The sequence below is a fragment of the Caretta caretta genome, chromosome 4 (assembly GCF_965140235.1).
Source record: "Caretta caretta isolate rCarCar2 chromosome 4, rCarCar1.hap1, whole genome shotgun sequence".
NCBI classification, from domain to species: domain Eukaryota; kingdom Metazoa; phylum Chordata; order Testudines; family Cheloniidae; genus Caretta; species Caretta caretta.
In genome coordinates this window covers 95,248,476-95,273,455 of record NC_134209.1, presented here as the reverse complement: position 1 = coordinate 95,273,455, position 24,980 = coordinate 95,248,476, and the positions used below count along the sequence as shown (strand labels likewise).

Here is a 24,980-nt window from a genome sequence, read left to right as displayed (position 1 = left end):
CATTACAAATCTGTGAGTAACTTCTGATACCATTCCTCATGACAGAAGTTAAATCCTATTTTTCCAGAGGTTCTGAATCTGATCTGTGAGCTGCTGGTGGTCTGTGAAGATGTAGCATGTCAGCTGGTACTGTCTCCTTTATTTTCAATCTGCTAAATCATATTAAATATATTACTTGATTACTACAGCTGTATAAGCAATTAGCATATCTGTCACAAGAAGGTTATGCTCATGAAAGGGAAGGAAAGCCATCTATGCAATTACAACCGAGAGGGGGTCCATGATAATCTCTATTAAAACAGAGTCCACACTATAAAAATACAGTGTGATCACTTGGGCATGCTGCGAGACCCAGGGAGGATGCTACATTTTTTTTAATGCAATGAAATCACTGTGTTAAGAGACATGCTGGCTGATGCTGCAGCAGTATAAATAGGCTTATTCCTGATGATCTGAAACATCAGTGTTATGTATAGCATGATCATGTGCATGAATTTTATTACGTTGTCACCCTTATTTCAAGGTAAGAAGCCCACACACAAGCTTTATCTGCTCTCAAGTTACATAAAAACATAAAATTGTCAATATATTATGCTGAGTTAACAGGGGTAAAACGCCGATGAACGTATATACTACTACCCAGTATTGAACGTGAGCTAGTTTAACATATATTCAGCACTGGTCACTCTCTTTGCTGGTGCAGTTATATGCTCTGCTGTTTGTTCAGAAGCACTGACGTGACAAGAGATGAGAAAAGTGAGAAGCATGGTCTAGCTGAACTTTGACTACCATTTCAAGGGCTGTGGGTCATACCTGAAAGCATGAAAAAGACAGCCAGCCAGAATCTCTTTATAGGGATGTTTGTATAACTAGGACTTATGGTCAGCAATATATTTCATGTACTGTATTCAATCGTTTTTTATGAATAGGAATATCTGGAGGCAGATTTTATTCAGATGTCCACTTAATGCTAACAATGCAAGTCTTTTTTTGTTTAAGATTGCAATATGATACTGGAAATTTAAACTGGATTAATACTATATACAGCTATAGATTCACTGGGTATATTCAAGGCCCTTTATTTTTGTTTAATGTTTCCTGGGAATTTATTGGTATTTATTAAAAAGAAGCTAGTGAAAATCAGTACAAAAATAACTCAGTTATTTGGGTAAATACCAGGGTTAATACTGGGAGACAGGAAGACAGAAAAAAAAGCAACAAAAATGTGTATTTGAAGTCTACATTAACAGTATGTACACTTGCATTTGTACATGTATAAGAATATCTTACACTACATTGCCTTACTTTAAGGGACAGCCTTACATTTACACTTAGTCTAATTTATTAATATAAGTACATCTAATTAATATAATCTATTGGATTTTCTTGACCACAAGAAAGAATCCCAAAATTCAGGTTAAAAAAAAAACAGTAAAAAACAAATACCTTTTGTAAAACCTAGGAATTTTTCAGGGGGGAGAAAGGTAAAAACCACTAACAAAGGGCCTTAGGTATATTTTACTATTTTAAAATATACAAATTCAGGTAACCAATAAAGAATAAGTCTAAGATTGACTGATTTCTTGCATTATTGCTAGACCTGTACTTCCTGAGACATGCTGTATGTGAAGACATCAGATTGTTAGTAACATTCAGATAAGTAGAATAGATATGGAGATTTACCCATAAAGAGTTTTGCAACATCAAGTTACATTAAAAGTTATCTTACAGGTTATATTACATAGAATCTCCAAGCAGACTTTCAGCTATGTTGCATTCAACCTCCTAACGCTTTTTAGCATTAAGTGGGAGATGAGAGACAGACATTAACTTGCCAGAAGACTGATAGAGGAGGAAGAGGCCATGATAAAACGTACGCAGACATACAAAATGCCAGGAGAGATGAGAAAACAGTGACTAGTAGAGCTAAATGGCCTGTCAAGGAGACCTAGAGATTCCATGAGATGTTAGAAGAGATGAGTGGTGGCCAAGAGAGAAAGGAGATGCCTGGGAGGCAAAAAGAGACACAGGCAGCTGCACAAACTTACGTTTGGAGGGGAAGAAGGAGAGAAGATCGGTCAGACAAAGTGGGAGTAGGAGAACATTTATTTTTGTTGTTTTTTGTTTGTTTTTTTACGTTCCCCTGGCTAATATAGACTTCCACTCACATTGCTATTACGGCTAAAATTAAAAAGGATTTTCTTTAAGGATGAAATTTACTCTCCCTGCTTACAAACCATGAATTATTTTTATATCTATAACAGGGATATTAAGATACATTGTAGTCAGGCAAAGTTGCATAACCCTCAAGAAAAAGCTATACAATATGATTTTGTACCCCATTTTCCCCCCTTCAAGGGGAAGAGAAGGGAAAATATCACAGTATGTATCTACCCACAATATAAAAATATTAAAGAGATGCTTAATGGTGATCAATTTCCAGATTCTATTTCTGGATCTGGAAAAACGTGTCAATTCCAATTCAGCACTCCACAAACAAATAGAATACCATGTTTTCCAGATGAGCAGGTCAAACACAAACACACACCCCCACATGAGAAATCCAAGATCAAACTGTCCACTTTTATAAACTAGGACTTGATTTCTATAAGAGCTTTAGGTTTCTGTGAAAAATGAAATGTTTCATGCCCAGAATATATTTCAATTAATAGGCAGCTACTGAGGTAAACAAGATGTCCCCAAGGCACACACTAAGTACAAGGTTTAAAAATACAAACCTGTATGAAATATAACTGTGCTTTTCCTATACCCAGAAGGAAGTCGAAAGTTTCGGAGCAGTCCCTTTGCAGTCAGTCGCACACGCATGTTGGATAAGGAAAATTTCGGAGACCATAACATGTCTTCAGAGCGATTGGAAGACAGACAAGCAAGAAACAGCCTCCATATACTGTCACATATTATATATTTTAATTCACCACTGATTGAAGCCAAGCTATACTTGGCAAGGAAAACAAGACTAGAAAACAAATATCCCTCATTCCTTCACGGTTATTCCATATTCACAGACAAAATAAGAACGTGAGAAAGATATCCACAATGCAAATGCTACTGGCAGCCTCTCTCCCCACCAGATGTTGCAGAAACAAAGCTTGTCCTCAGAATAAAACCTTCTCTTAGTGATTCAGGAGACCAGCAGCCTCTGAATTACATCACACTGTTCATGCTTAATCTGTTAAGAGACTCAATGGGAATGAAGACCTAGCAGGAGGAGGAGGGGAAAGTGGGTGGTCTCCAATCTGAATATCATCCAGTAATGTCACAGATCATGTAATTGTTCTTCAGAGACTGTTAAGAAGAAAATTACTTTATATTGAGGGGGGAGAACTAAAATACGCCTTCAGGATTATCAATCAAGACTTGTTTCATTCATCTAATTCTGATTCCATTCTGACAATTTTCTAATTGACTTGAATTTATCCCAACAACTTACTTTAATTATGTTTAATGTTTTCTAACAGAAAGCTTCTTTTAACATATATTGAACATACCACTACATCCATATTTAAGTCCTTACAAGTCCACAGAAAATAATGCTATTCTGTACAGTTTCATATTTAGAAGGCTCATAAGTACCATTCAGTTTTGTGGCCCTGCACATTTCAGTGTACTGGGATAAGATCAAGGAAGTACTAATCTTAATTTAGTATTATGACATTCTCTGGACTTCAACAAGAAACCAGTATGTCTAGATTCAGCTGTAATCTGATAACTGATTGATTCAAACACTACTGTAAACCACCGTTATGCAAATCCCTGCGCAACATGCTGGCTCAGTATATACTTAAATGACCCAAAAGGTTTATATTTTTCCCCACTCCTTTATGATGCAAGTTATTAAATCATTCTACCTTTAAGTAGAAAGAAATGCCGTCCTAGATTTCTAGGCCTGTAACACAGCCAAACAAAAAAATGTTTTTTTTTTTAAATCTGGAGTTGAAAGCTAGAAAGCAGAGAACAGAAGTCCAACAGGATTTACTAGGAAGCCAAGATAATAGAAACAAGAAAAGCATGTTTTATTTTTGTTTTGTGTCTAAAGTTTAACAGATTAGACAACTGGTCTCAGGCAATTTCTCACAATCAGTTTTCAGCATCCTCAGCTCACATGGCTGAAGGATACACCTTTCACAGATCCCAAGAGTAATGGCCTCTTTGTCCCTTAAGAGATGGATGCCAAAATAGCTTTTTTGCTTGTATTTCCCCAAACTCACTGTTTTGTCCCCAGAGTCAGCATGACTCGTTGCTGTTCTCTTCCTGTTGATTTCCAATCCCCCTATTGACTCCTATGTAAATAGGGCTTCGATTGCTTAATTTATGTTAGAGACAGGGAGATAGGTGAGATGGTAGCTGTCTGGGAGAAAACCGGTTTCTCTTGTTTGACCACCGACTTTAAAAGCATAATATCAGTAAGTATCCATAATTCCTCATATAGAGTGTTAATCCATACATTTCACAATTATATTAATCAGCATGTCACTGGATTTTACAAAAAGACATGGCTCAATACACTTTTATAGTACAGTAACATTGTAGTTATTGTTATAATACAACAATGTTGTACAATCAGTTGATTCAACTGCTTATTCTCTAGGGGTTCAACACCCCTGTTCTCCTTTTGGGGTGTTTTGGACCCTGATAGTCAGTTTCCTTTTGCAACAGCACATTTTTATATGAACATGAATTCTAAAAATGCATGCTGCTGAATACTAGATTTACACTGGTCACCTCCCACTTGCAAGGAACACAGATGGGATTTTGTGACAAGAACATGCACAGTCTACATCCAAGGGTAGCCATGAGGATTACTGAGCAGCCCTCTGCTATCCAGTGAAGGATTGGGAGCAAAATATAGCAGGACACATGATGAGAAAAAAGTACGGGACAGCAGAGGGTAAAACCAAAGGGGATGAAACCAAAACACAGAAAAGAGGTGCAAAGAAAGTATGGAAGAAGAAAGAAGTCTTTAAAATGGAACAGGGCTGCTGACCTGAGGTGGACAGCGGAGATACCAGCAAGTCTTGCTTCTGTTTTTCCTGGGTAGAGTCATTAGAGACTAACAGGGCTAGGCCCTACCAACACCACCACAACTGTAGTAGAGCCAGGCAAATTTTTTCTCAACTGCGTTCCACTTTAAAAAAAACAACAAAACAAAACAAAACAAAAACAAACCACACACACACACGGGAAAGGAAAGAGCACAGGTTCACTAAAAAGCCATCACTTACACTTAACTTGCAAACAAGTTATTAGCGTTATGTAAACCTAGCTGGTGATATCTAGCTGATGTCAAAGCAAATAAGGCTTCTGTAAGCTGTGGTTTGTCATCAAGTCTTCTGAAACTGAATATTCAAGATAAAGTCTCAAGTGATAAATGGGTTTATCTTCCATCCATAGATTTCAATGTGCTTGCGGAGGGATAGCTCAGTGGTTTGAGCATTGGCCTGCTAAACCCAGGGTTGTGAGTTCAATCCTTGAGGGGGCCATTTAGGGTTTATGAACAAAGTTACCTTCAACACCCTGTGAGGTAGGGAAGTATTAAAGACGTCATCAATAGTTTTCCACCTGAGTCCACATGTGCAATTTAAGAGTGGTGACCTCTCTCAACTGTGTTGACCCCCTGAAGTTAATTACTGGAGGGAAACAATACCTAAGGTTTTGGTGTCACCAAGGGCTGGTCTACGCTCTCTTGCCACTGCAGTAAAAAAAAAGGGAAACCCTTGTGTTAAATTGTGTATTACATCAATTTAAAAAATAAAAAATATTTAAAAAATTTAAATAAATTTCTCTGGACAAGTGAAATACTAAACCATGTTTAAATCTGCTTGAGAATCCATGCACAAAGTGGCACTGGTTTAACTATATTGATGCAACTTCCATTAAGAGCTGATATGGAAAGTTATGAATACTTAGATGTTATACAATGTTATAAAAAGGGTAGGTGACCAGATCAGTGAAGGCAAGTTACTGTATATTGGTTTATTAGAATTTCCTGTCCAACTATATTGATCTATACACCTATAATTCTGTGGGGTCTGTGCACAAAAGCGATACATAGGCTTCAGATAAAAACACGCAAACACACACTTAAAAGGCAATACGAAACAGATAGCGTGAAGGAGCCTAACTCTAACCAGTTGCAAACATTTTTCCAGAGCTGGGTTACCAGATAAAAGGGATATAAACAATTCAAAAGTGGCTCAATTCCTGCAAAGATGAGTGCATTGCCAGAAGTTGTCCAGGGAGTTGCCAGTGAGCACTGACAGGGAGTCAAGTTTATAGGGAGCTAGTTGTACCAGAGTCCCCATGCAGAAGATGGTTAGACACCTGGAAAGCTACACTTTCATACAGTAGGTTTTAAAATTTGCTTTCACCAGTATTTAAAGCTTTCACCAAGAGGCTTCTGTTCTTAACGCTTGGCTTTAAAGAGGCTATTCGGTTGCTGATTACCATGGTTATTACCCTGGAGAGAACAGAACTGCATGGTCTGGATACCAGTCAGACCTGCTGAAGTAAATTATGGCGGATACCCAGGGAACTCCAATCCTGGGTATGGTTTGAGTGCGAGAGTCATACTATTCCACCCCAATGGAAGCGAGAAGTCTGAGATTGGAGACAAGATGCACTTGGAGAGACCAGGAGTCCGAGGTGCAGTTAGCTTGGTAACTATAAGAAAAGGAGGACTTGTGGCACCTTAGAAACGAACAAAATTTATTTATTTATTTGTAGCTCATGAAAGCTTATGCTCAAATAAATTTGTTCGTCTCTTAGGTGCCACAAGTCCTCCTTTTCTTTTTGCGGATACAGACTAACACAGCTGCTACTCTGAAACTTGGTAACTATAACAGCCTTAATTCCCTAGCAATAACAGGAGCTCTGTCTTAATTCTTTTGAGATTTCTCTAGCTGAATTGTGCAAGCTTCATGTTTTAAAGCTCCTAATATTAGTGCTTCTGCCTGTTGCAGTATACACAGCTCCCTTTCTTCCAAAGAAATCCCATAGAAATTTAGAAAAGAATGCAGTTTGAGGAAGAACCATATAACTGCACATGGAAAATAACAGCTCACTGCTATTCTAAGCACAAGAAAAATGAGGTTAAATTTTTCTTATCCATTTCACTGCTACCCACAATTCTAAATAGTATCAATTTTATACTATTACTTGAAAGCTAAGCTGTATCCGAGACACTGTAGCTATTTGCATGGTCAGAAATACATCACTGCATCACTTTACATTTGGAAAATTACATCCATAAGGCAGAAAATATATTTGTTTTAAAACACAAGCTTAAAATTCTGCAGAAATTCTTAGCTTTCCCTCTCTCAAACAAAGAATCTATTTACCATTGACAAGTAGGTCTTTCCCCAGTGGTGACTGATACCCAAAATAAGTGGAGGAGCTAAGCTGCAGGTAGCATTGTGTATTCTACCATACCCTTCCTCGCAGATTGAGCCTCTTTTTCAAACTGTTCACTGGTTGGGGCAAGATGGTCACACAAGTATTTTTGGTGGAGAAGTGGGAAGAAAAAGGGGTACTCTTTCAGAATAAAAAATTGGGACACTACACTCAAGGGCAGGATGGCATGACCACTTTACTATTGCTCTGAGTCCCTTCTCCTCCTCCCTCTTACGCTACCATCTCCCTTCACATACACAGTTTAACCCACAACCTCATTCACAAATTGACTTAATTCCCTGCTGTATTCATACACACACACACACACTCTACCTTTTTCTACTTAGAGCCAGTCCCCTCCCATCTGATGGTCCTAGGCACAAGCTCTTCCCCCTGCTAATCAGCACCCATCAATCCAGTTTTGAAGTAGTCTTTAATTGAAGCTGGGTCTGGAAAGGCAGGAGCAGAAGTATGAAGGAGAGTGCACAGACACATATTCGGACTCTGGGTTGGCTGAACTGAATAGCCTCATACAGCCTGTATTCTCTGCTCCTTTTGCCCACTGCTGTGTATGGTCTGCTGCAGGGTCAGATGACCCTTGCTGTTAATCAGATATACTGCAACCTCTAGGACTAAAGTAGCTGAAGTCCTTCCAGGAGTTCCTGGGTCACCAGGCTTTTCTGCATTTCACAACACAAGCTGTACCACACAGCAGATGCGTGTGAATAACTAGTTTTTCAGTTTGCTGACCCAAACCAAAATTATTCAATTTTCAGAATTGCCAGTGAATTGAAATAATCCATTATTTCCCCATCTCAATTCATAAGATAAGGCCAGAAAGGAAAATAGTGATCATCTGTATAACACAGGCCATAAAAGTTCCCTGAATCAGTTCCAGTTTGAACTAGAGCACATGTTTTAGAAAAACATCCAATCTTGATCTAAAAGTCCCAAGAATGGAGAATCTTCCACAGTTCTTGGTAAGTTGTTCCAATGATTATTTACCCTCACTTTGGTTTTAAAAAACAACAAAAAAGTCTTATTCTGAGTCTGAATTTGTCTTATTTCAGCCACTGATCTTGTTATACCATTGTCTGCTAGACTGGAAGAGCCCCCTATTCTCAAATTTCTGTTCCCATGAGGGTACTTGTAGACCGATCAAGTCACCCCTTAACTGTCTTTTTTAGCACCTTGAATATCACTGGTTTCAGAGTAGCAGCTATGCCATATTTTCCAATCTTAATAATTTTCATTGGTCTTCTCTGTATGTCACCAATTTATCAGCATTCTTGAATTGTTGACACCAGAACTGGACACCATATCCCAGTAACAGTTACACTAGTGCCAAATACAAAGGTCATGTAATCTCTCCACTCCTACTCGAGATTCCCTTTTTATACACCCATGAATCACATTAACCTTTTTGGCCATAGTATCACACTGGAAGCTCATGTTCAGCCATGACCCCCCCAATTTTTCCCCACAGTTGCTGCTTCCCAAGAGTCCCCCATCCTGCAAGTATGTTCTGTATTCTTTGTTCCTACATGCTTACATTTGGGTTTACTGAAACTCAGTTTTCTTGTATCCAACTCACCAAACAATCCAGATTGCTTTGCCCCAGGGACCTGTCCCTGTTATTTACCACTCGCCCAATCTGCAAACTATTAGAAATTAATTATTTTCTTTTCTTGTAGGTCCGTGATAAGTATTACCCAGCACAGGGCCAAGAACCAATCCCTTTGGGATTCCACTTGAAACAACACTCAATGATTCAGGGATGCTGGAACAATTTTGATAGTGGCTGTGATGAGAGCCATTGAGCAAACTGTATACCCTCTATATAATGGAAACCACTTCAAGCCAGCACCTATGTAATGAATCTCCATTTACAATTAAATTTTGAGATCTCTCAGCCACTATTATCCAATCAACATGTGCCATGCTGATTTGGTATTTATGATGCTGGCAGACCTTGTGCCAGTTCATGTCAAGGCCCCTAGGCCTCACTGAATACTGACAAATGCATAGCTAGAAACCAATCTGGCTCACCTGTACGCTAGTCTTGTTAAAATTGGTATTAGATTCATAGAGATGTGTTTAGTGTTTGGACTTTATGAAATGCATGTGAGTTGCTGCATGCATTAATCTCACTTATTAGATCTGTATCCCATGTTACAAGGTAATAGTTAACTGTTGCTCTAACTATGAAAGTGTTTACTATGGAACTAGAAATCCCCACAGTGAGGAGAGAAGTATTACGAAGTGTGAAATACTAGTTTACCACAAGAGGTGTCATCTCCTGCCCCATAAAAGGCCTACAGACACCAGACAAGCCAATGTGGAAAATCATCAGACAAAAGACTGTTTATTTTTTCCCCCCACACCCAGGAAGAGGGGACAAATACTCATCCCATCACAGCTTGAACTCTGGGGGAAAGGAATAAAAATCCCAGTCAAGAAGATATTATTATTATGTTGCTTAGAATTATTGCCCTCTCCAAATTCCAAGCAAAAGGAAAGGATCCCCAAGATGCTTAGCCTGGGTTAACCCTAAAGGATTTATAGAGCTTGCACATCACAACAGCTTCTACTACTTTCTGGACCCTAAGACTAACTCATTTGAGAGTGTATATTTACCTCCTTTAACACTGTAAATCTCATTTCCTTTTCTTAATAAATCTTTAGTTAGTTAATTGTAGGATTGGCTACAAGCCTGGTCTTTGGTGTGTGATCAGAGGTGCAAAAGACCTGTGGAAAGTGACTGGTTCTTTGGGACTGGGAGTAACCTCAATATTGTTGGGAATGGAGCCTGACGCCCTATGCTGGAGCCTGCCACCCACCACCCAAGGGCTGAATCCCGACCCCGGGAAGGTGAGGAACTCACTGGCTGCCTGCTCCTCCAGCTTGTGTCTCTCCAGAGGCGGGGCAGGGCCCAACCACTACTGAAGGCTTCCCCTCCCCCCATCACAGCCCAGGCAGCTGTGGCCATAAGAAAAGCCCCTGGTGGCCACAGGAGGCCCCGGTGGCATTTGAGAAATGCTGGTTTAGGAAGTGGTGTGTAAATCTACATGCCAGCACTTTCTGTTCAGAATTTCAGCTTCAATCAATTGGCATAATAGCAGTCTACCTATCTGCAGAATTGCTACCGTGAACTAACATTAGGTTTTCAAGTTGTATCTAGGATTTCTAAAATGATTGCTCAAATCAGTAGCTACACCACATACACAAAAATAGCACTGGACTAGTGCCTTAACTGCACTTTCACAGGAGACAGTGTTTTGGCTTAAAATACTATACCTCCTTATACATATCCTTCACCAATCCAGCATTTCAATTGTGGTCTACCAGTCAGTATGGACTGAGTGGACACCTCAAGGTCACTGCTGTTTTCACTCATGATCTTTAAAAGATCAGTTAATTCTACAAATAGATAGCTAAATGGAAAATTACGCCATACTGCAGAGAAGACCCCTGAACTCACATTTTAAAATAGAAGCAAGACCTTTTATGCTAATGGGTGAATAAGCATATCAAGGCAAAAGTTACACTTCAAAACATATGCAACATCCTTAACCCACAGCTAAGCTCCAATGCAATAGGTTTTATAGTTTCTGTAAAATATCAGCGATTACCATATGAATCCAATAGTCATTGCCAAATCCCTCTGCCCTTCACAAAAGCCCCCACAAATTAATAGATTCATAATATTGTACCCATAAATCCCTGAGATTAAGTCCTTGCTGAGTCCAAGAAAAAAAACTGTTCTTAGCTAAAGGCCCAAAACCCAATTGTTCCAATTTTGAATAAAATGGAACTTGAATCCAAGCCAGCCGTGGATTTTGCCACTACTCATGTTCCACGTTAATGCACATTTCAGTTAGCTGCATCCTATTTCCATCTTGCGTTACATGAAGGGGGATTTTTTTTTTAAATCAAGTTCAGAATTTTAAAAGTATTTACATTAGCTATAGAACACATTTGTATAATGTTCTTTCTTTAAATTGCTCAGCAGGTTGAAAGATTTGACAAGCTGTGTTCTTAGTAGAGACTGGTGTTAAACCTCAAGTTCTTTTAATGAACGTAAATTTTATTTTCGGCGTAGCAATAAGACAGTGTTGTAAAACACTTGGCCTTCAGGAAAAATCCAGTCTGTTTGAAACTTATTGTGACTGATTTAGATTTCAGAGAAAACAAATCCTTATTTGAAAACAATTTTTTCGTTCTTATGATTGTAAAGAAGTCTTCCAAACATGAACAAAGTGTAAAACCAGTACAGTGATGTCTTCTCAAATCTGTAGAGTGCCTGAAACTCAGATATCAATACCCTACTGATGAATAAGACAATTAGTTTCTATCTAAATAATGCCCCCAATTTGAGCAATTACTGCAACAGAGTGGAAGCTGGGTGAACTACATATGCAAATGGTCACAGGATAAAAATCTTATTCTAAAAGTGTCTTTTCCTCCAGTGATGTTAAATGCAACAGTAACTTTCCTAAGTACAAGTTTCATTACTACAGAAAGATCAAAATCAACCTATTAGCAGTAGGAGACTTTCTGTGGATTAGGCATATTACAGGGTCCTTATGCCTAGATCAGAGGTGGGCAAACTATGGCCTCTGGACTGGAACTGTCCCACCAGCCATTTTAATCCAGCCATCGAGCTCCTGCTGGGGAGTAGAGTTTGGGGCTTGCCCCACTCTGGTGCTCCAGCCAGGGAGCAGGGTCAGGGGCCCCTCTGCGTGGCTCCTGGAAGCTGCGGCATGGCCCCCCTCTGGCTCCTACATGTAGGGGCAGCCAGGGTGCTCCGCATGCTGCCTCTGCCCCAAGTGCTGCCCCCATTGGCTGAGAACTGCAGCCAATGGAAGCTGCGGGGGCGGTGCCTGCAGACAGGGTGGCGCGCAGCAGAGCCACCGGGCTGCGCCTCCGTGTAGGAGCTGGAGGGGCAACATGCCACTGCTTTTGAGAGCTGCCTGAGGTAAACACCGCCTGGAGCCTGCGTCCGAGCCACCAGCCACCACCCCCTTACCCCTCCCCCACCAGCACTGATCCCCCTCCCACCCTCCGAACCCCTCAGTCCCATCCCGGAGCACCCTCCTGCACCCCAAACCCCCCATCCCCAACCCCACCCCAGAACCCACCTCCTAGCCGGAGCCCTCACCCCCTCCCACACCCCAACCCCAGTTTCATGAGCATTCGTGGCCCGCCATACAATTTCTATACCCAGATGTGGCCCTTGGGCTAAAAAGTTTGCCCACCCCTGCCATAGATACAGCATACAGACAATTAATAAAAACCTTACTTGGTCTTCACTGAATGAGAGTGACACCCCTCACAGTCAAGTCAAGGATGGAAGTCTAAAATGTTTTAGAACAAAAGCTTTACTCTGAGAGCCACAGGCTACTTCAAAACAAAACCAAAAAAACCAAAAAGCTGGGCCTCATTCTGCATGGCACGAGCTGGTACTGGGCATTCAGTTATTCTGAAGAAAAAGATCACTTGACTTTTCCTTGAAGCGTAAAAGCATTGTGCTACAGAACATCCAAAACAAAACCCCTCAGTATTGCTCACACCATTTTTTTCATTTTGATACAGCTCTATGTAATCGGATCATTAAGAATGAAAAACAAAAAAAGCAGCTTCTGAAAAAGCAAAAAAAAAAATCCATTAGAAAAGCTGGTCAGCATAAAATGGAAAAATTGTGCTACAGTGGTGAAAGGTCCATAATTCCAAAGAGCAGGAAATGAAGTGTTTCAACTTGAGGATGAACTTTCACTGGCATGTGATGAATTATGTATTTCAGTGTACAAAGTGTGGCTCACTTGTTGGCAAATGAATGGAGAGACTCATTTCCCAACGTTTTCCCCCAGAGATCTCTATTCCAGACCAGATGCACAGGTTTAATGGCGCCCATTGCCAACAAATGGTGACAAAACAGCTAAATCTTGGTGAGATTACCCTTTCTGCTTCTCTGAACTGATGGACAAATGGGCTCACAGAACTCCACTGAAACTAAAAAGTAGTACTAGCAAAACGTAAGTGACTGCAGAAACCAAAGTAAACCTCTATTCAAAGTCACTGTGCTAAACTGCTGCATCATGACAAGGGTCTGAACTTGTAATAGAAGATCTCAAAGAAAGGAAGCCAACAAGTAAAAAATAAATTCTCTCTTCTCCTGCATACAAGATCAAATTCCAGACACTTGGAATCATTGTATTGCTTTAGTAAAAGCGAACGTATGATCCACAAATTAAGGCCAAAAGTGATTTGTAATCTAGTTTGATCTCCTGAACAAGAGAATTTCACACAGTAATTCCTGCATTAGACCCGTAACTTCTGGTTAGCTAGAGCACATCTTTCAGAAAGACATCCAATCTTCATTTGGGAGGTAGCAGGGTCTTCCAGAGACATGTAGCACTTTTCCACCCTATGTTGCATCCAGCAAGCTTCTAGTTCTAGTGAAGGGACATATTAATGCTCCAGTGGCAAGTTCCTATCACAGACCTTTTATCTCTTTTGACAAAGACCCCATTGATCTGTTCAAGTGAGTTGGAAAGATCTTTATGTACAAGGGAATGTCCACCCAAGATTTATTCTGCCATTTTTCAACTGGCTGGGTAAGAACTAGCTCCAGGTTTGTGGACTGGTATGAAATATAGGAGAGAGAAGAACTAGTATACAAGACAGAAACCTCAGAACAGAATTATTTAGAATATCAGCCACATTTTTAACCTCTTCACTCTTCCCAGGGTCACAAAAGTTGGTATCAACAGTTCTAGTTAATTGCAACCTACCATTCAAGCACAGCATGCAGTAACATATGCTGAGGCTGCTGCTTTAAAAAAAAAAAAAGATGTCAAGAATTCATCAGCACAAGGCATTAAAAAAAAAAAAAGAAAAGCTTTTGTTCAACATGAATCTTCTGTTTTTCCTAAACCACATCAAGTTTGTTTTGACAAATTACTGCCACATGACTAAACTGCAAAGTCACTATATCCAAATTTGTTACCCATATGTTCTTGTATGGCAGTTTTTTCAAAGCAACATTTTGTCTACAAAGCATAAGACGACAAATATTAATATCGACTCTACAGTTTGGCAGCTGGATGGTCTAATAGCACAGAACTAAAGCACAGAGGAAAAAGGTAAAATTGTATGTTTGAACCTTCAGTCTTCATGGCTGGTTACATCATACAAACTTCTTGTGAGGCTACTTAATTTAAGAATGAAACACTAGGATACTATACCAAAAGCATCTTAAAGAATGGCATATAAGGATATATAGTTTTGGGGACCTCCCCTTCTTATCCATTAACAACGATTTGGGTAGAAAAGAGATTTGAGAACTCACCAGAATTGAAAACTGACAACAGTCTTCGGGGTCCATTTAGTACAGGAGTACCTATAATGTTCAGAGAAGATATGGATGTAACTAAACTGTATTAAGATTTATGAATAAGTTCCGGTAGATGGGTAAAAGAGCATCTTCCCAGACTCCTTTCATGTACCCTCTTTGTTTGGTGGCATACATAATTCAGTAAGTTATTAATATTAATGCCAAAATTTGCTATGACATTAATATGTTGGTAAGATATGCGAGAATGAAACATGACAAGATTCCTGTTTTACTGTAATCAATCACTTTTAATTGATATCACTAGTTAAGAGCTTGACCTTTAACTATCCCATTTGTTAGCACTGGGTAGTGCTGTGCTTCATGTAAGCCAGATAGTACTATTTTATTCTGTCCACAGTATTGCCACTTCTGAGGCCTTTAAGAATGAAGTTGCCTGTAATAATTGTCAGCTATTTCATCTGTGGGCAAATATTTACAGATCCTTTTCAAAAAGGAGAAAAATGTTAACCAATGGTTACACACTAGAGAATGTGACCTTCCAAATTAACAGGGAAAAAAAGCTAATTTGCCTTTTATTAGTATGACCTAAGGACCATATAATTGACAGTAACCTTTAGTGTAAAGATCAATTAAGTGGAACTATTACTGATAACTCTTGCATGGTAGAGACTTAAAAATAAAGAATTTTAGAGTAGGTTTATTGGTTTTCAAGAACACTGTTACTTGGTCCAATTTGCAAAGATAAAAATTAAGAATTAAAAGGCTCAACTCATCTCTCTGTGCATAGGAAGTATCAAAGTCTCCATGTGAGACCTTACAAGCATATGCTTCAGTAAATAGGGGGCAACACAATTTGCATTGTATCTTAACTACTGTACATTAGCCAGTGTCTGATGCAGTTCAGTTTTAACTCTAACCACATGATAGGAACTTTGTGAGTAGTCAGTGAACACCTATGACAAGGTATCAGATTCTAGAACCTTTGATGAAGATTCAGATCTGTACTTTTAAATGTGTAGACAACCAACTAGGTATGTCCTTTTAAACTCTAATTCAGCATTAAAAAGGTTTTGAGTATCTGAGGCAGGGAGGTAAAGGGGCAGAAGTGTTATCCTAGAAATAGCCAAGCTTAGGAGCAAGCTCTGACAGGGACTCTAAGTTAAACAAAAACTCCAAGAAGGTGCTAAATTTGTGCCTTATCTTGTATGTATACTCTAAGTAAGCATTATTCCAATCCTGCTTATAAAACATTTGTTTTTATACATACAAATTTAAATGTAGATAAACAAGGGATATTACAGGCCCTTTAATCTTTTTTCCAGAAAATGAAAGGTTAGTATTTCACTCTGATGACAAAAAAAGGAAATTAGGGATTTTTGTATTGGGAACAGATTTGTGAAATCCATCTCCACTTTCAAAGTTTCAGCTACGGCTGAAGTTCTGCTAGAACTGGCAATCTTGAGCATTTAAAAATTGAACAGCAAAGTGTAAATGAGAAAGACTTTACCCAATGGCTGGTTGCCTCTTGGCTCACTGATTTTCCTTGCTGGAAGAAATGGTCCAGCTGATTTTGGTATACATTGGTTCGGTGAACCAGACTTGTTCTTTGTTCCTAAAAAAACGAAGACTTAGATTAGGTTTTTAAATTTAAAAAACCAGATCAGTGATAAGAACTTGTCCAATTTAAGAAAATAACTTAAGGTTACTGATAATTTAAAACCCTGAATTTTTTTTTTTTTAATAATTAACATGCAGTTAAAGAGGAAATTGATTCTGAACTATAGTCTCCTTTAGAAAGATTTTTAAAATGGCAGAACAATGACTTAGATGAATAAAAACTACTTTAAGTCAATTTTCTTTATTGAAAATTGAGAATGGAAAAAATAAGATACTTTTAATAGTTTTAAGTTAATAAGGAGGGTTAGTAAACGCATTTTCAGATGTATTCCAAAATTCAATTTACCTTTTATTACATCTAAAATATAGAAGTTGCAAAAAAAAAAAAGGCAGCAAAGTACAACCTCAGGGCCCCTGCCTTTCACAGTTACAAGTTACTTTATAGCTTGTCATCCTGTCAAAGCGTTAAATCGCTTCTGTTATTCAGTGTTTTAAATCCAATTTTTTCTGTTGTGGTTTTCATGAAATTCTCTTCTTACTTCCCCATCCCTATCTCCAATTCCTACTTTTCACTGAAATACAAAAATGTGTAACACTACCACTCCTGACTTAGACATGTCTGAGTTCAGTCACCTCTTAGCCCAAAATGTGCCTGACAGAAACATTTTAGCAGTAAGTATTTCGGAGAAAGCTTTTCTGCCATCTCCACTTCATTTTGGCCAGTGAATGAAGCTGCTACTCCATTCAGACCATGTATGGCAGCAGTTCAGCTGCTATACTGTACAAAGGAAGATTTAAGAAAAACCGGCACCTGGACAGATGCATTCTATGGTTCTAAACAGCACTATTAAGCTTATCAGCTGATGGAGAAGTCCTACATACAGTCACTTAAGGGTATGTCTATGCTGCAGCTAGAAGGTGTGATTCCTAGATCTGGTAGAGACACGCTCTAGGTCCGCTTGAGCTAGCGCACTAAAATAGAAGTGTAGCTGCAGCACCACAGGCTGTTACCCCAAATACATACTTACAATCTCTGATGGGGCTGTATTCTCGTGGCTAGCCCGCTGCGGCCACACTGCTATTTTTAGCACCCTAGCTCAAAGAGCGCTAGAATGTAGGTCTCTAAGGGAGCTGGGAATTAGATCTCCCAGCTGCAGTGCAGACACTGCATACATGGAGAGGAACCAGAATGAAACGTTTAACAAGAACTGGGAGATGGTGTTTAAAATAAACTACTCGCAGCAGCAGAGGTTATAGCACAAGTACCCAGTCTCTGCCAAAAGCAAAACTCTGATTTCTCCTTAGCCGGTAAGAGGCATTAGAAATGAGGGCAGCAGAAGGAGCTAGTGTCTGGTAGAGGAGTTTCTGGACTCCTGCTGGAAGGTGGGGCAGTAACATCCGACGAGGGCAGGCTATGTATCTCAGACACTCGTACCCTACTCAATGATTGCGCATTCTCTCCATGGTCCCCTCACCCTTGGAAGGGTTAGACCATGACTACCTTTCCTCAAGCTCCCTCTCCTCTGTGGGTTGAGTAGGGTGGGGTCAAACTGAAGCTGCATAATATGTGACAATAGATTTTGCACTGAAAACTCTCTTCTAATGTTATCACTAAACAGAGTCCGAATGAGCTCTCCCCTGACATCTAGTGGTGAGCTGTGGAAAAGGACGTCAGAAGCTGATCTCGTTTGCATGGCCACACCCACCCTGCCTACATGCTCAGCATTGTGGGATTGCTTGCCCAAATGGTCATTTTTGGCTGGTGTGGGATCCCCAGTCTCCTTGTTATTGGGGCAGGAGTAATAAAGGATTGTTAGCCTTGCTGTGTGATCAAGGACAGCAGAACTGTACTTGGCATTACCCAGTTGAGGGACCCACCCGCAACTGAATGGAAGTTGTTAGTCAGGGGACATGGATTCCAAAGCCCAGTGAGTTGAGAGAGGGCAGGCACAGGTACTTGTACCTGGTGGTATGAGCCTTGCCTAAGAGCCCCAGACATCATTTGACTGTTCCTCACTCTACTGTTTAATAACAGAGCTAGTTTAGACTCAATTGAGAATTGTTACAGGCTGCAGAGCTGAAGTCAGATACCTAGGTCTAAGTATTAGACTTGCTTTTGGACAGAGTTTCTGATGCAAGAGACTGCCCAATGTGCACCAGCAGTGAGGATCTCCCACTAACAGTTGAAATCACTGAGAGCTGTGTTAAGGGGGAAGGCCCCGAAGACATCTTGGTGCAGGCAGCCGGCAGAGAGTGCCAGAGCAGAGCCCCACCGAGAGGAGCGGCGAGTGAGTGCCCGAGCAGTGGGACAAGTAAGGTGCCTTCTCTTCCCCTATCCCTCACCCCACATCCAGGGTGGGAGCTGAACTCTGCAAATACACCTTTGAACTCTGTGTCTGCACTGTCGAAGGACAGCAACTGTGAGTGGGGTACAGAGAAGGGACAGGCATGTTAAAGGGACTTTTGGGTTGCTGGACTTAAGAACCTGAGGGGAAAAGGACACTGCCTAGCTTACTGGGTGGTGGGTCTTTTGCTCATGGTTTGTTTATAAACCCTGTTTGCAGTTTCCCCAAATTAATGCCGCATTATTTCCCTCCTTTTGTTAAAAAGTTTTTTGCTACACTCAGACTCTGTGCTTGCGAGAGGGGAAGTATTGCCTCTTAGAGGCGCCCAGGGGGTGGTGTGCAATTGTCCCAGGTCACTGGGTGGGGGCTTAAGCTGGTTTTGTGCTGTATTGGTGAAAAGGAATCCCTAGATACCGAACCCGGCCCTTGTTACTGCCAACTCTGACTGGCAGAAGGGTTACAATCACCTAAAATTAATTTTGGGAGGAGCATTTTAAAAAAAGCTCTAAAATGGAAAGTCAAGGTTTCCTTCCCTATTTTACATTCATACTTATTCTTCATCCTGGTCAAGTCTTAAACGCAGCATTTTTATGAGTAGGGATGGGAATGCATAGATTCCATAGCCAGAAGTGATCATTGTGATTATCTAGTCTGACCTGTATAGCGTAGGCCAGAGAACTTCCCCAAAAAAATTCCTAGAGAAGATTGGATGTTTTATAGATCTGCATTTAAAAATGGTCAGTGATGGAGAATCCACCATGACCCTTGGTAAATTGTTCCAAGGACTTATTTTCACTGTTAAACATTTACGCCTATTTCCAATCTGAATTTGTCTAGCTTGGGAAGCAGTTGGGATATACCCCTACCCTGTATCATCAAGTGTTCATGTGAACAGTGTATTGACTGGCTATGGTCTCTTGAGGCCATACTTGGAGTATGTCCACACAGCAAAGAAAATCCCACATCTGGACTGTACCCATTGACTCAGGCTTGCACTGCGGGGCTGTTTCATTGCAGTGTAGACTTCCAGGCTCAGGCTGGAGCCCAGGCTCTGGGACCCCCCCGCAGCGATATCATCCCAGAGCCTAGATGTCTGCACAACAATGCAAACAGCCCCGTGAGCCCGATCCAGACACAGGTCTCTCTTTGCTTTGTAGACATACTCTTGTTCTCTTTGCCCACTTGAGGACGGGAACTCCTTTTATACACATTTCTTGCCTTACCCCTGCTCTTTCATGTTGTGCTCTGTTACCAGGTAACAAGTCAGGTGAAGACAGCCACCCAGATAGACCATCTCCTCCCTTCTATTTTGATTTACTTAACCATTGGCAAGTGCCCTTTTCCACCTCCATCTCCAACAGATACCAAACAGTAATACTTCAAACTTAGGCTTAATGCAAAAAAAAAAAAACAAAAAACAAAAAACAAAAAACCAACAACCCACACTTTAATGGCAAACTTTCAGCAACTTTAGGCAGAATAATATTGAATGTATGGGTTTTGTTACAGTCATATGTGGCAACTGTTTGGTATAATTGAGTATGAGGTCAGATCACATTTTCTGTTAGAGTCTGATGAAGGTGCTGAGAGTTACTACTTTTCAATATCTGTTGGAAATGGAAGTAGTCTTAAGGTAATTCTAGAGCACAAGCAACTACAGCAGAAGTAATATATTTTTGGCCATCTTAATGCAACGTGAACAGCTGGAAATAACACACCATCATGTCATCATGCCCCTTACTGAATGAGGGAGGCAACCTAGTGACAGAGGATGTGGAAAAAGCTAATGTACTCAATGCTTTTTTTGCCTCTGTCTTCACTAACAAGGTCAGCTCCCAGACTGCTGTGCTGGGCATCACAAAATGGGGAAGAGATGGCCAGCCCTCTGTGGAGATAGAGGTGGTTAGGGACTATTTAGAAAAGCTGGATGTGCACAAGTCCATGGGGCCGGACGAGTTGCATCCGAGAGTGCTGAAGGAATTGGCGGCTGTGATTGCAGAGCCATTGGCCATTATCTTTGAAAACTCGTGGCGAACTGGGGAAGTCCCGGATGACTGGAAAAAGGCTAATGTAGTGCCAATCTTTAAAAAAGGGAAGGAGGAGGATCCTGGGAACTACAGGCCAGTCAGCCTCACCTCAGTCCCTGGAAAAATCATGGAGCAGGTCCTCAAAGAATCAATCCTGAAGCACTTGCATGAGAGGAAAGTGATCAGGAACAGCCAGCATGGATTCACCAAGGGAAGGTCATGCCTGACTAATCTAATCGCCTTTTATGATGAGATTACTGGTTCTGTGGATGAAGGGAAAGCAGTGGATGTATTGTTTCTTGACTTTAGCAAAGCTTTTGACACGGTCTCCCACAGTATTCTTGTCAGCAAGTTAAGGAAGTATGGGCTGGATGAATGCACTATAAGGTGGGTATAAAGCTGGCTAGATTGTCAGGCTCAACGGGTAGTGATCAATGGCTCCATGTCTAGTTGGCAGCCGGTATCAAGTGGAGTGCCCCAAGGGTCGGTCCTGGGGCCGGTTTTGTTCAATATCTTCATAAATGATCTGGAGGATGGTGTGGATTGCACTCTCAGCAAATTTGCGGATGATACTAAACTGGGAGGATTGGTAGATACGCTGGAGGGGAGGGATAGGATACAGAAGGACCTAGACAAATTGGAGGATTGGGCCAAAAGAAATCTGATGAGGTTCAATAAGGATAAGTGCAGGGTCCTGCACTTAGGAGGGAAGAACCCAATGCACAGCTACAGACTAGGGACCGAATGGCTAGGCAGCAGTTCTGCGGAAAAGGACCTAGGGGTGACAGTGGACGAGAAGCTGGATATGAGTCAGCAGTGTGCCCTTGCTGCCAAGAAGGCCAATGGCATTTTGGGATGTATAAGTAGGGGCATAGCGAGCAGATCGAGGGACGTGATCGTTCCCCTCTATTCGACATTGGTGAGGCCTCATCTGGAGTAGTGTGTCCAGTTTTGGGCCCCACACTACAGGAAGGATGTGGATAGATTGGAAAGAGTCCAGCGAAGGGCAACAAAAATGATTAGGGGTCTGGAACACGACTTATGAGGAGAGGCTGAGGGAGCTGGGATTGTTTAGCCTGCAGAAGAGAAGAATGAGGGGGGATTTGATAGCTGCTTTCAACTACCTGAAAGGGGGTTCCAAAGAGGATGGCTCTAGACTGTTCTCAATGGTAGCTGATGACAGAACGAGGAGTAACGGTCTCAAGTTGCAGTGGGAGAGGTTTAGATTGGATATTAGGAAAAACTTTTTCACTAAGAGGGTGGTGAAACACTGGAATGCGTTACCTAGGGAGGTGGTAGAATCTCCTTCCTTAGAGGTTTTTAAGGTCAGGCTTGACAAAGCCCTGGCTGGGATGATTTAACTGGGAATTGGTCCTGCTTCGAGCAGGGGGTTGGACTAGATGACCTTCTGGGGTCCCTTCCAACCCTGATATTCTATGATCAGCCAGTTTTCCACAAAACTACCAACAAGTGTTTCTTGGACTACTACTGGCAAGTCGCTGCTTTGGGAAACAGTAATGTAAAACAATGTAAGCTAGTAAAGAATTACTTTAGCTTCATTATGTACAAAAAGATTCTGATACCTTTTGGAGTCGATTTTAAGGAGTACACTCTAGGTCTGGGCACTGGCTTCAAAGAGATGGATCCAGAAATGCCATTTTGACAGGTAGCTTTTGAAGGCCATTCTCCATTCTTGATGATGATTGTGGCACTTGTAGCTATTGCAAAAAATCATATGGAGAGAGAGAGAGAGTTGGAGAATTAGCTTATCACATTTAGCTAGATGTTTTATAAAAACTAAGTCTCACGTGTAAGTTACTGATGGTCCTATTTCCTATACCTTTAATTAGCAACATTTTATAACAATCACAAATAGCTGAGTACAAGCTTCTGTATTTCCATATTGTCTACACGGATAAATTGGCACAAAGCTTTGTCTGATATTCACCAAGACGAATCTCATTGTATGCATTTCAAAGCCCAAGTTTTGCAGCTTTGGTTTGTTCACAGAGTACAAGTCAGGCATGTGCAAAAATGCATATACACTTTAGACATTTGAGCCCATTGTTCAGATTAACGAGTTATAGTAGTCTGATTACACTCCTGAGAATTTCAGAGTTATCCAAGTATTACTCAAAAATAATTTTGCTGTTATATCAAACTTCCATCAGTGAGACACCCCCAAATTGTTCTATATACAGTAATAGGAGATGTAAAATAGCCCCACCAAGTTACTGAACAGCATCGTTCAAGTCAAGCCAAAGTGAAAGCAGACTGGTTTTTATTCCTATGGCTCAAGGTGAATTGCTGAGATCAGCATCTTACTGCTGAAATTCTACATCTTTCTTCATTTCCTTTGCATGCAATTACTCCTATACGAGGAAAAAATAGCACTTGGAATTCATACTTGCAAGCCTTATGATTTACACACTTGTGTTCTCAATCTTTATTTACATCATAATACAATTTACCACGTGCACACTACACAATTGCTAAATAAAGGTCAGGGTGCTGCAATTCTCATTTTTCAATCCTCAACCACATTTAATAGTGCAAATAATTAACTCACATGCAAATTATGCTTTTCTTTTTTATTATACACAATTACGTTATGCCAAAATTTCACAAACACAGACTTTCCTTAGAAGAGAGTCATAAAACCAAAGTGCTCATTAGACTCAAAGGCAGCATGTTACTATCATAGGAAAGTTAACCCTTTAGGAGAAATCACAACAAAGGACTGAGCAGGCAGCAACAGGAAGGTTATATTTCATGAAGTTATTTTTACAGAAAAAAAGTCAACTAATCATCTTAAATATCAAGCTAAATCATTTGTCAGTTTAATGTTAAACAGAACAATATTATCCTAGGTTTTACATTACACTATGTTTACTGAAGTATCCCATCTTGACACTCGAATGTCCCAGTAATCTGATAGTCAAGAATTTTAGATTTTACCAATTACGATTTTATTCTGATGTCATTGTCTAATGAACTATCACAAAGGACAAGAAATACTCTGTATGCCTCTAGAAAAAAAGTAAAATTGTACTGATTCTCTCTACAAGATGGTTCAAAAAGTCAGCAAAAAATTGCACTGCACAGAAAATATTAATCACATGTAATCCAGACATGATTACAATCACAAAAACATTGAAATCAAGGTTTAGTTTGAAAATTTTCTGTAAAGTTATTAATTTAAATTAAGAAAAGCATTGTCCTTGGAAACTAGCAAATTAAATCATTTAATTTGATACATTTACCAACTTTAACAAAAAAACAAACATGCTTTTATTTAAAGAAGGCTAATGACCTACTTCTTTTCCCAGTAAACGTGGCTAACAAAGGAATAATAAAAAAGCTGTAAGATCCCACTACCAGCAAAGTCAATAAGGTAATATCATAGTGGCTTCCTGAATCAGTCCGTGGTGCTAGTGTAGAATTGATGAAAATATGAGGAGAAAAATCAGTTTCTGTACAACTGCGGAGTCCTCCTGGTATAGTCATTTAAAAAGAATCAAAGCAAGCTTAAAGCCAGAAAGACTGCAGCCATGTTCACCCTCTCATATTCCTCATGCTTGCTCTTAGTGAATTAGAGTGGAAAGAATTGTAAGCTTCAAGGCAGAGGACAAACACAGATTAAACCAGCTAGCAAATCACACTAAGAAAGAGTCATCGGTTTGGATGCTTAATCTGAAAGGAATACATCTCTTTGTTATGAAGCGATGAACCTTTCTTTGTTAGGAGAGAGAGCACAAAGCGTTTACAACCTCCTTCGGAATTTCAGTCATGGTACTAAAAATTGAACACCAAAAGTCAACATGGCTGTCAGGGCAACAGAACCATTCTGATTATAGAAGAAATGTGTTGCAAATTTTAATACCAAAAAAAAATACATATTCCTTTCAGCTCATGGTAGGTTTTTATTTTCAGGGGAAAAGAAAAAAAGCAGGAACAATCAGGACAACTCAGTGATAAAGAAATATGTACTATGAATCATCTTCAATTCAGGATTTTTTTTTTTAGTAGTTTAGCATAAAAGGAACTTCCTTCCCCAAAGACAGAATAGGACAATATAATAGTAAGATGAGATTTGAATTTAAATTTAAATAGCTTTAATGTTAAATTAACCCATAGATAGGGAAAGTGATTCTATGTTGCTTTTTGCTGGTTTTTCATTCTGTAATATTCCTGCAACCGATATACAAGAGTTTTCATTAGTTT

The 24,980-nt window shown here is 40.1% G+C and overlaps 1 protein-coding gene across 4 annotated transcripts in view; it reads right to left on the bottom strand.

Annotated features, from left to right (window-relative positions):
- The window catches only part of MTUS1 (microtubule associated scaffold protein 1), a 198,962-nt gene that overhangs the window by 98,322 nt on the left and 75,660 nt on the right, over positions 1 to 24,980 (bottom strand). For 3 of the 4 annotated variants that reach the window (XM_048848138.2, XM_075127881.1, XM_048848137.2), the window contains exons 5-7: positions 22,340 to 22,474; positions 16,275 to 16,379; positions 14,762 to 14,812 (exon numbers count right to left, since the gene is read on the bottom strand). In XM_048848138.2, the coding sequence (XP_048704095.2) occupies positions 14,762 to 14,812; positions 16,275 to 16,379; positions 22,340 to 22,474 (291 nt within the window). Of the gene's footprint in view, positions 1 to 2,738; positions 3,176 to 14,761; positions 14,813 to 16,274; positions 16,380 to 22,339; positions 22,475 to 24,980 lie in introns of those variants that run through there. The other variant, XM_048848140.2, reaches the window with a different exon arrangement.